The sequence below is a fragment of the Pleurodeles waltl genome, chromosome 12 (assembly GCF_031143425.1).
Source record: "Pleurodeles waltl isolate 20211129_DDA chromosome 12, aPleWal1.hap1.20221129, whole genome shotgun sequence".
Lineage (NCBI taxonomy): Eukaryota > Metazoa > Chordata > Amphibia > Caudata > Salamandridae > Pleurodeles > Pleurodeles waltl.
This window is the reverse complement of record NC_090451.1, coordinates 695,606,746-695,620,200: the sequence shown is the minus strand read 5'-3', so window position 1 is coordinate 695,620,200 and position 13,455 is coordinate 695,606,746. Positions and strand designations below refer to the sequence as shown.

The 13,455-nt window shown below is 45.1% G+C and overlaps 1 protein-coding gene across 2 annotated transcripts in view; it reads right to left on the bottom strand.

Moving 5' to 3' along the window:
- Positions 1-2,373: 2,373 nt before the first annotated feature.
- SENP3 (SUMO specific peptidase 3) overlaps positions 2,374-13,455 on the bottom strand; it is a 69,791-nt gene continuing 58,709 nt past the window's right edge. The window contains exons 10-11 of one of the 2 annotated variants that reach the window (XM_069215576.1): positions 5,617-5,667; positions 2,374-2,948 (exon numbers count right to left, since the gene is read on the bottom strand). In XM_069215576.1, coding sequence (XP_069071677.1) covers positions 2,838-2,948; positions 5,617-5,667 — 162 coding nt within the window. In that variant the 3' untranslated portion in view covers positions 2,374-2,837. The remainder of the gene's footprint in view (positions 2,949-5,616; positions 5,668-13,455) is intronic. The other variant, XM_069215575.1, reaches the window with a different exon arrangement.

Sequence of the window (13,455 nt, the reverse complement as noted above, 5' to 3'; positions counted from 1 at the left end):
GGCCCAAGGACCTGGCCGTAGCACAAGAGTCCTTAAAGCACCCAAGCGCCAAATCTGCCCCTTCTCTGAAGAAACGAGAGCCATCACAGGCTATGTCCATAAGGGAAGCTCGGACATACCCCCCCGAGATGTTCTCAGCCAGGCGTAGCGCTTGATGGCCACTGTTGTGGAAACCACTCTACCTAGCAAGTCGGTTGTGTCAAATCCGCAACAAATTGGGATTTTTGCTGTCTCTCTCCAACCAGCAACAGCCTACGAGAATAGAGCCTGGGCCTACTCTCGGACCTGGGGCAGGCACTTCCATAACTATGTCCCACACAGTGCGGGAATAAAGGCCCAGAAAGTATGCAGTGTTCACGGACAGCAATGTCAGGCTAGCAGACAAAAACATCTTCTCAAATGAGTCCAGCCTCTTAGATTCCCTTTCTGGGAGAGAGGTAGGGAAAGTGCCTTGGGAACTGGAGGCTTGGGCCCAAAGCTCTCAGGGTTAGGGTGTTGCAGAAGAAACTTGGGTCACATGTCGCATTGCAATGGTGGCGGGCAATAGTCCAATTCACAGGAGTCCATGTACTGGGTTTGGACCAGATACCCAAAAGGACGCCCGAAAGTGCCTCATTAAACAGAAGTGGGAGTTCAGGTGTGGAGACTCCAAGCTGTAGCACTTCTGTACAGATGTTAGTCTTGACTGCTGCCAAGGGTAGTTGAGGGTCTAGGACCTCAGCCACCCTCCGCACCAACACAGCAAAGGAAGCTCCCTAATCCGTAGCCACAGCAGGGGGAGAAAGAATTCCAGTACGTGGAGAAGCGTCTAGTCCACTTGCCTCACCCAGATCCTCACGCCAGTTCATTACTTCTTAAGGCTGGTTTTCTAAAGGGTCCAGCAATCCCTCCCAGCCCTTCCCGAGGCTCAGGATCAGACCTAGAAGGCAAAGCTCCTGTGGGTGCCTGAATCTGTGCCCAGCAATGCCCATCCAGCTTGTCTGAGTCAAGGATGATGCCGCTGGGAGTGTCAACATGACCGGCGCCAGGGGAAGGTTGGGGTGGTATGACTGGCGCCGGCCCAGATCCAAGACTGGATCCTTGGGGCCCATCAGTGCAGAACCACATGGGGCCCCCTCCGACCCTGTGGGGCCTGAAGGCACGCTACTAAGGTCAGCCTGCCCAAAAATAAAGTGCATAGCTTTCTAAAATTCTTTTAATTGGGAAGGGGTCACTCTGGCTCCTGGAAACTAGGCGAGGTGTCAGCCAAGGTTCTGGAGAATAAGGACTAGAATGACAACGCTCAGTCGTTGCAGCGGCTGACGGACGAGAAGGCGAAGACCACTTAGACGTGACCTTTTTTCTTGTGCCTCAACTTACCCAATAACCCTGATGACTTAGTGAGATGACGACTACTTCAGGCTCCACGACCGGTCCCGGGACCTTCCACTCCACCAGGACCTTGACTTAAGTGAGTCACGTATAGATGAGAGAGAGAGAACATTACCACCACCTACCGGCAAGCAGGGGTACTGCTTATGAAAAACCTTCCGGATCCAGTGTAACGCGTGGGGAGAATTCACAGGTAAGGAATCTACAGCTAGAAGACTATCAGATAAGGGATGTTGAGGCCACCAGCCTAATGTAAATAGTCAACCCAATTCTCATTGGTATAGGACTGAGAACTCATCACCCTGGTCATAGTCATCAGAATCAGTGCCAAAAAGGGAGCGCAAGGTGGCCTCCCTTCATTGATGAATAGGAAAATCCAATAGTGGAAGTATAGCACCGCAGTCAGATTCAGGTGTAACATCAGTCGAATTCAAACTGGCACATACTTGACGTGAGAGAAAAGGATTGTTTCGGCGTCCCTGGCGTCAACCGTGTCAGCATGGGCATAGTGACCTGGAGCCGGCACAGGTCTTGGGGTCGGAAGCAGAGGCAACACATGCTCAGAGGGTTCATTTCGGGCTGAGTAAGAATCTGCTGGCAGTATTTCAGAAAAACTATCGGTGCCAACTGTTTCAGAAAAAAGATAACATTGTACCCCTATATTACTACAAGGTACTTTACAGTCATAAGCTCTATCCAGTTACACAAATGGTTTGGAAATCTTGGCCGGAATTAAATGTGGACTGCCAATATAAGTAATGTGTACATTCTCCAGGAGAGAGAGAGAGAAACAAAACAAAAAGGTAGTGAAGAGACACAAAGCAACAAATAAGCTAGCAGCCAGCTTGCGCTATTTGATAGGAAAGACCTACAAAGCTCAGCAGAAACTAATTAAAGAGGGAGATTCTCTTAAAGGAAAGTTGTCATTTATGCTCCCCACACATCCTTAAAATCCCTCTGTAACATCCCCCCCAAACCCAGCTACAAAAACAGGAGCAGAAGTGGTAACAAAGTTCAACTTTTATTCAGTTTCACCACCTATTAGTCAACATTTTTTCGTTTTTCTGGTCATCTTTCGTTTCGACAAAAAACCTACAGAACTGCGTCCTTAAGTCAGTAACATTTAAATATGCAAAAATATGGTGACCAAGAAAATAAAAGTAAAAAACAAAAAAAAGCGAGGTCCCAATATTAAGTTAGAACGTACTAACACAGACGGATTTTTTTTGTGTTGTCGAAGACTGCTTTCATTTTTTGTATTTAGTCACCCTCCCACCCCCCCCCCCACACCCCCCTTGACAGTTCCGTCAAAATAATCAGGGCTTACTCAAATGGCCCCAGGCCCTTCACATATAGTCTCTGAAAGCAGGTGCTTTGGCCCCTGGTTCAAACACGTCTTCCAGCGGGGCGCCATGTGCCTCAGCGAATGTGGTACTGAGAGGGACCCTCCTCTCATTCTCTCCTCATCACACAGTCAGCTTACAATGGCACAGCTCTTTGTAGATCTGACGTCTCAGTTTTGGCATGTCTTGCTGTGTGAACGTAAAAGGCTGACCAAGGGCCAAATGCTTACAGTACTGTGGAGATGAAAAAAAAAACAAAAAAAAAAAACACATCAGAAACTGTCGCTTAGGAGTTTATTGATAAAAACTGTTTCTTAAATATCGACTTAGTGCAAGTGACATTTATTAATGTTATTTTCCTCTGTACGGGAGAGCATGGTTAGGTAAGTGGAGCCTTTTCACAATGCAATTCTAAGGAATCACAATCCAGGATGTGTGCATGAAACAGCCAGGTGCTAAGGTCGTCCACAACATACCCAGCAGAACTCCTGGCCTTTAACGTGGTAGAGCGCCACTCATGATTGATGCCAGCTGGCGGGTAAGAAAAACAATTTGTGTTTTGAACTCCACCTGCGCTGGCTGTAAAAGTGCAACATTTTAATATTAGTGCATTTTCATCCAAGAAAGGACTAGAGTAGAATGTGGCTCGGACTAGGGCTCGCTGGTAATTCTGTGAACTCTGGTCAGAAAGAGACCAAAAAGCCTTGAAGGGAGGAAAAAAAACCTTGTTGATTCAAAAGCAGGCGACCGCTCTCATGTAGGTTACAATGCAGCAAAGTGGAGAAAAACTTCTGGGCACAACTGCTGAAGGTCTGTAGCACGAACCACCTCATCCAAAGATATCTGGGAAGCCAGAAGCGAGACTAACAAGTTAATCTCATGGAGGATGATGGAGATGCAGCCATTCAGTGCCAAAAGGCTTACCAAGATGGCAAACTATAGTCTGAAAAACCTTCAGGCTATGGATTGTAGCAATACGTGACAAAGGGAGGTCTTGTTGCTGGATGACTGCCAGTGAATCCAACATGCCACATGGAAACACTTCCTAACATGTTCTCCTAAGCACACAACACCTGAAAGAGTTCAAGTACCCTCACAGTGTGGTAACAGATGGTGGCATAGGAAGAAGCAGATGAAGGCAGGTAAATACACCACCTGCACTTTAACTGCTGAGGCCTCAGTGTAGGAAGCTGGCCTGGTGTGCGGTGGACACCTATGGTGTTTGCACCTTATACCAGGCAACCTCTTATTAGTTAAGGACACAGTGTTGAGGAAGCCAGGGCTCTCTAGAGGTAGCTGTGGTGAGCAGCCCAGACTTATCTAGGAGGAGTTTGAAGCACTTGCAATACCACAACAGTCACATAGTAACTTATCACACATGAAAGGAACAACACAGTTTTACAAAAATAAAGGTACTTTATTACAGCAACAGATTACTTCTAGGCAGTCTCCCCCAACTGGAGGTAAGTACACACTATATATACCACACGTTAAGTATTTGGAATTAGCATAGAAAAACAAGCATTGGCAAGAAATAGCAGAAAATAGCTAGGGCCCTATAAGGGTGCCAAACCATATACTAAAGTAGTGGAATGCGCGGTTCGGTCCCCCTCCCAAGGATGTGAAATAGTTAGAAGGGAGCTGGGAGAACTAGAGACCCCGAGAGAAAAGTAGATAGATGACCCCAAGCAAATAGGAGTGTGGAGGTAAGTTACCTGGTGTCCCCAAAGACTAACAAGGGGACTTGAAAATGGAGCAACACTCCTCTACTAAAATTGGTAAATCTCTCTATCCCTCTCTATCCCTCTCTATACACATACATACACACAGGGCCTTAGGGGAGGGCCAAACCATATACCAAGAACGTGGAATTTGTTAAGTGTGGTGGTTAGTTAGGGGCTGGGGCAGTTAGGCACACCGAGTTAGGTACAGTACGTGACCCCCAGTAACCAGGGGTAAGTCAGTTACCCACCCAGTTGTCCCTTAGGCTAACGGAGTAGCGTTTAAAGTCTGTAATTTAGGCCCCCTCCCAGTGGACCCCGAGGAAAACCATCAGGGAAGACGATGGATGGAGTGCCCCTACCCCAGAATACCCAGAAGACAGGAGCCCTATTCCCAGTGAACTCAAATGTATCATCTGGTGGTCTACTGGACAGGTCTATGCCTCCTGCAGGTCTAAGACCACCATCCAGTCTCCAGGGCAAACAGAACCTGCGTAAAATTTCCAAATCTTCTGGCCTGGATCCTCAGACCTCAATCCACACACTCCAGTTCAGATGAGTAGCAAAATTACTAGTTCCAAGAAGGAAATCAGTACTGCTCTATCGCAAGAACTTCATTTTCCTACAGGTCCTTCTGCTACTGACATCTGGAGGGAAGTTACTCAACAACAGGCTGGAGAAATGGACATTTACTACTCGTTTGTTTCTGCAGAATCACACCAGGCACTGCTGACAGAAGACTGGTGTGAATAACTACTTTGCCTTAAGCAAGCCTCCCAAAACCCTTTAAGATATCACATGATATCACATGTCGGAAGTAAAGGGGACAGACCACAAAAAGATCCTGGTATAAAAAACATTAAACAAATGTAGCAAGAAAAGGTGAATATCAAATAAAAAAATTCTATTACTGCATTAAGGTTAATCTCTAACCCCAAAATGTACCAACTGCTTGTTGCTTTTGTTTTTAAATATATTCTTACTGAACAAGGCGGATAACAAAAGTAACTTCCGTTTTTACACTCTTCACATATTTGCTGCATCAATGCTAGTCTCTACATTGATGCACACTCAACCCAAAGAGTGATCTGGTCTTTTCAGCCTGCGCAATGGTTAGTTATCCTGTGACCCACACCCCACGTCGCCCATAAAACCTAAGCCAAGCTTGCTTAGACACTCACCTGCAGTACAAAGGCCCCACAATCACTGTCATTATTCTGTCTTGCTACGTTCTGTGGACAAACACCAGGAAAAAAGAAAAGGTTAGTCTTGAGTAGGGCCCAAAGGTAAAAAAAACAAACAAACAAAAAAAAAAAACAATAACGTATGAAACAAACCTGTTGGCAAATCATCATGTAAACAGGGCAACAACCATCCAGTATGTGTGAATGAAGCTTGTGCTGCTGCCTGCATGGTGAATGAAAGGCTTGCTCTTCTATAGTAAGTCCTACATTCTTGTGAGTTATGCTTCTGGTCTGACTTCACATTATTTTAGAGACAAAGATGCTGAGTAAAAATACTCCTGCACCCTTCAGGGCAAGGAGACATTCATGAGAAACAGGGACCAAAATGCCCTTTAAAATGTAATTTGTGTCTTGATTAGGGCTGAAATGTTGTACAGAAACTGAAACATCCATTGAACTTCTTTTTCCATCAGATCCTACCATAAATCACAATACAATTAAAGAATCACAAAGACAATGGGAGACACATTCCAATTCACCTCAACAGTTGACCTAATGAGACCGCACCAGTAGGCAGGGATAGGGTCCATCCAACAACTATTCTTAGGAACATGCATTCAGCCTCCTACACTTCAAACTGCACTCTGCATCAAAGATCACGATTAAGAAAAAAGCTAAGACCGAGATATACAAAAAAGGAAGGTAACCGATTATCAAGCTTGCATTACTTACCCGCAACGCTAGTGCATACTCAAGTGGCTGAATCATGAATAGCTCAAACTTTGGGGTGAAAAAACAAAAACCTATGAATGTGACAGTGTAAGGAAATGCCTCCTTGGCATGGTTACCCCCTGACTTTTTGCCTTTGCTGATGCTATGCTTTGAATTGAAAGTGTGCTGAGGCCTGCTAACCAGGCCCCAGCACCAGTGTTCTTTCCCTAACCTGTACTTTTGATTCCACAATTGGCACACCCTGGCAACCAGATAAGTCCCTTGTAACTGGTACCCCTGGTACCAAGGGCCCTGATGTAAGGGAAGGTCTCTAAGGGCTGCAGCATATCTTATGCCACCCTAGGGACCCCTCACTCAGCACAGACACACTGCTTGCCAGCTTGTGTGTGCTGGTGAGAACAAAACGAGTAAGTCGACATGGCACTCCCTTCAGGGTGCCATGCCAACCTCACACTGCCTATGCAGTATAGATAAGTCACCCCTCTAGTAGGCCTTACAGCCCTAAGGCAGGGTGCACTATACCATAGGTGAGGGCACCAGTGCATGAGCACTGTGCCCCTACAGTGTCTAAGCCAAACCTTAGACATTGTAAGTGCAGGGTAGCCATAAGAGTATATAGTCTGGGAGTCTGTCAAACACGGACTCCACAGCACCATAATGGCTACACTGAAAACTGGGAAGTTTGGTATCAAACTTCTCAGCACAATAAATGCACACTGATGCCAGTGTACATTTTATTGTAAAATACACCCCGGAGGGCACCTTAGAGGTGCCCCCTGAAACCTAATCCAACTACCCGTGTAGGCTGACTGGTTCTAGCAGCCTGCCACACTCGAGACATGTCGCTGGCCACATGGGGAGAGTGCCTTTGTCACTCTGTGGCCTGTAACAAAGCCTGCACTGGGTGGAGATGCTATCACCTCCCCCAGGCAGGAGCTGCAACACCTGGCGGTGAGCCTCAAAGGCTTAACCCCTTTGTTCCAGCACCGCAGGGCACTCCAGCTAGTGGAGTTGCCCGCCCCCTCCGGCCACGGCCCCACTTTTGGCGGCAAGGCCGGAGGAGATAATGAGAATAACAAGGAGGAGTCACTGGCCAGTCAGGACAGCCCCTAAGGTGTCCTGAGCTGAAGTGACTAACTTTTAGAAATCCTCCATCTTGTAGAAGGAGGATTCCCCCAATAGGGATAGGAATGTGACCCCCTCCCCTTGGGAGGAGGCACAAAGAGGGTGTACCCACCCTCAGGGCTAGTAGCCATTGGCTACTAACCCCCCAGACCTAAACACGCCCTTAAATTTAGTATTTAAGGGCTCCCCTGAACCTAAGAATTTAGATTCCTGCAACTTACTGAAGAAGAAGACTGCTGAGCTGAAAACCCCTGCAGAAGAAGAAAGAAGACACCAACTGCTTTGGCCCCAGTCCTACCGGCCTGTCTCCTGCCTTCTAAAGAAACCTGCTCCAGCGACGCTTTCTCAAGGACCAGCGACCTCTGAATCCTCAGAGGACTGCCCTGCTTCAAGAGGAACAAGAAACTCCCGAGGACAGCGGACCTGCTCCAAAAAGACTGCAACTTTGTTACAGAGGAGCAGATTTAAAGACCCCTGCAATCCCCGCAAGAAGCGTGAGACTTGCAACACTGCACCCGGCGACCCCGACTCGACTGGTGGAGAACCAACACCTCAGGGAGGACCTTCCGGCGACTCCGAGACTGTGAGTAACCAAAGTTGTCCCCCCTGAGCCCCCACAGCGACGCCTGCAGAGGGATTCCCGAGGCTCCCCCTGACCCCGACTGCCTGACTCTAAAATCCCGACGGCTGGAAAAGACCCTGCACCCGCAGCCCCCAGCACCTGAAGGATCAGAACTTCAGTGCAGGAGTGACCCCCATGAGGCCCTCTCCCTTGCCCAGGTGGTGGCTACCCAGAGGAGCCCCCCCCCATGCCTGCCTGCACCGCTGAAGAGACCCCTTGGTCTCCCATTGATTTACATTGCGAACCCGACGCTTTTTTGCACACTGCACCCGGCCGCCCCAGTGCTGCTGAGGGTGTACTTTTTGTGTGAGCTTGTGTCCCCCCGGTGCCCTACAAAACCCCCCTGGTCTGCCCTCCGAAGACGCCGGTACTTACCTGCTGGCAGACTGGAACCGGGGGCACCCCCTTCTCTCCATTGAAGCCTATGCGTTTTGGGCACCACTTTGAACTCTGCACCTGACCGGCCCTGAGCTGCTGGTGTGGTAACTTTGGGGTTGCTCTGAACCCCAAACGGTGGGCTACCTTGGACCCTAATCTTAACCCCGTAGGTGGTTTACTTACCTGCAAAACCTAACAATACTTTACCTCCCCCAGGAACTGTGAAAATTGCACTGTGTCCACTTTTAAAACAGCTATTTGTGTTTTATGTGAAAAGTATATATGCTACTGTGATTATTCAAAGTTCCTAAAGTACTTACCTGCAATACCTTTCAAATGAGATATTACATGTAGAATTTGAACATGTGGTTCTTAAAATAAACTAAGAAAATATATTTTTCTATAACAAAACCTATTGGCCTGGAATTGTCTCTGAGTGTGTGTTCCTCATTTATTGCCTGTGTGTATGTACAACAAATGCTTAACACTACTCCTTTGATAAGCCTACTGCTCGACCACACTACCACAAAATAGAGCATTAGTATTATTTCTTTTTGCCACTATCTTACCTCTAAGGGGAACCCTTGGACTCTGTGCATGCTATTTCTTACTTTGAAATAGCACATACAGAGCCAACTTCCTACAGACAGGAATCCCTACTGGCCTCATACTTCAATTATTTTGTCATGCAGCTGCTTCGAGCACACTTTCCTCCTATAACTGCTTCTCAGGAAGCATAGTTTCATCATGTAGTGTCTACCACAGACAGCACAAGTTATGCATTATGTTAAAAGTAGGCCTTCTGACATTACGTGGCACAGCAGGAACAAACTGTCAAGCTAGTCTACTGAATTATGTGACACAATCTACCTGTAATAGTATGCTAAAGACGTTTACAGGTCTCAAACTTCACTAAATTGCTGCATTATAGCAGACACCGAGGATCACCTCTATTATGAAAAAACGACAACTTATTCAGAACACAGCTGCCAGGCTACTATTACAAGTAAAGCCGCAAGCCCACATCTCCCCTGCCTTGAGAGCACTACACTGGTTACCGGTTGCCAGAAGATCCACCTTCAGGCTGCTTTGTATCACACACACACACAGCTATACATGGAACAGGACCACTTTTCATCAGAAGCAAAATAGCTAAATAAATTCAAAGAATCCTCCGCTCAAGATTCGCACCCCACCTTAACATAAAAGAAAATGTCAATAGGTAGTACATCCTTCTCTCATCAAGCAGCCAAACTATGGAATTCATTGCCCCCAAATATAAGAGCCATTGATAATTATCTTGTCTTCAGAAGACTACTCAAGAATTGGCTCTTGCCTTCATAACAACCATATCCAAACAGCAATGGACTGCGTATGCTTGTGTTGATGAACCTGTAGTTACCATTTCATAATAAATTATACATACACATATATATATATATATATATATATATATATATATACACACATACATACATACATACATATATATACACACACACACACACACACACACATATATATAGAAATGTCACATACCCAGTGTTCATCTGTCCGTGGCATGTTCTGCTGCAGATTCACGCGCTGTGCATTATCCTGCCATCTAGTGTTGGGCTCTGAGTGTTACAAGTTGTTTTTCTTCGAAAAAGTCTTTGAGTCACAGGATCGAGTGACTTCTCCTCTTTGGTTCCATTGCGCATGAGCATCGACTCCATTGTTATATTGTTTTCCCGCAGAGGGTAAGGAAGGAGTGATAGAGTATATAGGTGAAAAATAAGAGACGTCCATGCTAATGTAAATATATATACATATGTACAAATGTTTGTAACTGAAACTACTACAGGCTTCTGGGGAGGTGGGAGGGTGCATGTGAATCTACAGCGGAACATGCCACAAACAAATGTACACTGGGTAAGAGATTTTCTGTTCGATAGCATGTGTAGCTGCAGATACACATGCTGTGCATAGACTACAAAGCAGTTTGTCCTCCCATAAAAGAGCAGTGGTTAGCCTGTAGGAGTTGATGTTTTTGAAATAATGTTTTGAGGGCAGCTTGGCCTACTGTGGCTTGTGAAAATACGGCTACGCAGTAGTGTTTAGTTAATGTATGTGGTGTTGACCAAGTAGCTGCTTTACATATTTCAGCCATTGGTATATTCCCTCAAAAAAAGCCATTGTTGCACCTTTTTTCCTTATAGAATGTGCTTTAGGAGTAACTAAGTTGTCTTTTGGCTTTAATGTAGCATGTTTGAATGCATCGTACAATTCATCTTGCTAAACCGTGTTTTGATATGGGATTGTCTGTATGAGGTTTTTGGAAGGCAACAAATAGTTGTTTAGTCTTTCTAAACGATTTAGTTCTATCTATAAAGTACATTAAAGCTCTTTTTATGTCTAATGTCTGTAGAGCTCTCTCTGCCACAGAATCTGGCTGTGGGAAGAAGACTGGCAGTTCCACTGTTTGATTTATAAAAAAAAATGGGGATACAACTTTTGGAATAAATTTTGGGTTTGTTCTTAGTACAACTTTATGCTTGTGTACTTGTAAGAACGGTTCTTCAAAAGTAAAGACTTGGATCTCACTAACTCTTCTTAAAGAAGAAATTGCCACTAGGAAGGCAGCCTTCCATGTTAGAAACTGCATTTGGCACAAGTGCATAGGCTCAAATGGTGGTCCCGTAAGTCGTGTAAGCACTATATTTAAATTCCAAAAAGGGACTGGTGATGGACTGGGTGGAATGATGCGTTTTAAACCTTCCATGAAAGCTTCAATGATAGGAACTCTAAATAAAGAGCTGTGCTGTATGTTTTGTAAATATGCTGAAATTGCAGTAAGATGAATTTTTATTGAAGAGAATGCTAAATTTGATTTTTGTAAATAAAGTAAATAACATACAGTCTCTTGTATTGATGCTGTAAGAGGGTCAATATGTTTAGATTGACAGTAATATACAAATCTTTTCAACTTGTTCGCATAGCACTGTCTAGTAGTGGGTTTTCTTGCTTGTTTAGTAACTTCCATACATTCTGATGGGAGTTGTAAATATCTAAACTTTTTGACCTCAGGAGCCAAATAGCTAGAATGAGTGCCTTGGGATTTGGATGGCAGATTTGGCCTATGTTTTGTGTCAACAGATCTGGTCGGGTTGGGAGTTTGGAGTGTGGTACTACTGACAGATCTAATAATGTTGTGTACCACGGTTGACGTGCCCATGTTGGTGCTATGAGTATCATGTTGAGTGAAGTTTGACGCAACTTGTTGACTTGAAACTGAAGGAGGGGGGGGGGGGGGGGGGGGGAGGGTAGGGGAAAGCATTGGCAAATATCCCTGACCAATTGATCCATGGAGCATTGCCCTTGGATAGGGGATGTGGGTGTCTGGATACAAAGTTTTGGCATTTTGTGTTTTCGCTTGCGGCGAACAGATCTAGGTCTGGTGTTCCCCACTTTTGAAAGTATTTTTGAAGTACTGGAGGATGATTCTCCCATTCGTGTGTTTGTTTGTGATTTCTGTTGAGGATATCTGCCAATTGATTGTCTATCCCTGGAATGTATTGTGCTAACAAATGAATATGGTTGTGGATTGCCCATTTCCACATTTTCAGAGCTAGAAGGGAGAGAGTTGGGATGAATTGGTCCCTCCCTGTTTGTTTAGATAATACATGGTTGTCATGTCTGTTTTGATAAGAACATGCGTCTGTGTGAGAAGAGGTTGAAAAGCTTTGAGTGCTACAAAGACCGCTAATAACTCCAAGTGGTTTATGTGTAGCTGTTTGTGTTGACATCCCATTGCCCTTGAATGTTGTGATTGTTTAGGTGAGCTCCCCAACCAATCATTGATGCATCTGTTGTAATTATGGTCTGAGGCACAGGGTCTTGAAATGGCCGCCCTTTGTTTACGTTTGTGGAATTCCACCACTGAAGGGACATGCATGTTTGGCGGTCTATCAACACTAGATCTTGAAGTTGACCATGTGCCTGTGACCATTGTTGTGCAAGGCACTGTTGTAAGGGCTGCATGTTTAGTCTTGCGTGTCGAACAATTGCAATACATGATGCCATTATTCCTCAACTTTTCATGACAAATCTGACAGTGTATCGTTGATTTGTATTTGTGTGATTATATTTTGGAAAGCTTGTATTCCGTTGTGTATTTGGACATGCTAGAGCTTGCTGAGTATTTAATATTGCACCCAAATACTGTTGTATTTGTGCTGGTTGAAGGTGTGATTTTTGGTAGTTTGAGAACCCTAGTGTGTGCAAGGTTTGTATTTCATAATGCATATGATTTTGGCATTGCGTATGACTGTTTGATTTTATTAGCCAATCGTCTAGATATGGAAAGATATGGAAATGTTGTCTTCTTAGGTAGGCTGCGACTACTGCTAAGCACTTTGTGAATACCCTTGGAGGTGTTCTTATTCCAAAGGGCAACACTTTGAACTGGTAGTGCTTTCCTGAATGACAAACCCGAGATATTTCCTGTGCAGGATGGATGGGTATATGGAAATACGCATCTTTGAGGTCTAATGCTGTCATGCAGTCTTGTTTTTGTAGTAGTGGGATGACATCCTGTAAAGTTACCATGTGAAAATGTTCTGACAGGATGTAAAGATTGAGGGTCCTAAGGTCTAATATTGGCCTGAGGGTGCCATCTTTTGGGGGAATTAGAAAATATAGTGAGTAAACTCCTGTCTCTATTTGAGAATGTGGTACCAATTCTATTGCTTGTTTGATTAGTAGAGATTGGACCTCTTCTTGCAACAGACTGATGTGCTCTGTGGATAGTTTGTGTGACCTTGGTGGGATATTTGGAGGAGTTTGTATCAATTATAGGCAATAACCACTGCGGATAATTGATAGCACCCAACTGTGGTAATATTTTGCCAATTTGTGTGGAACTGTTGAAGCCTTCCTCCCACAGGAGGTGTGGAGCAGAGGGGAGTGAGATAAGTCACTGTTTTGGGTGCTGTGGAGGT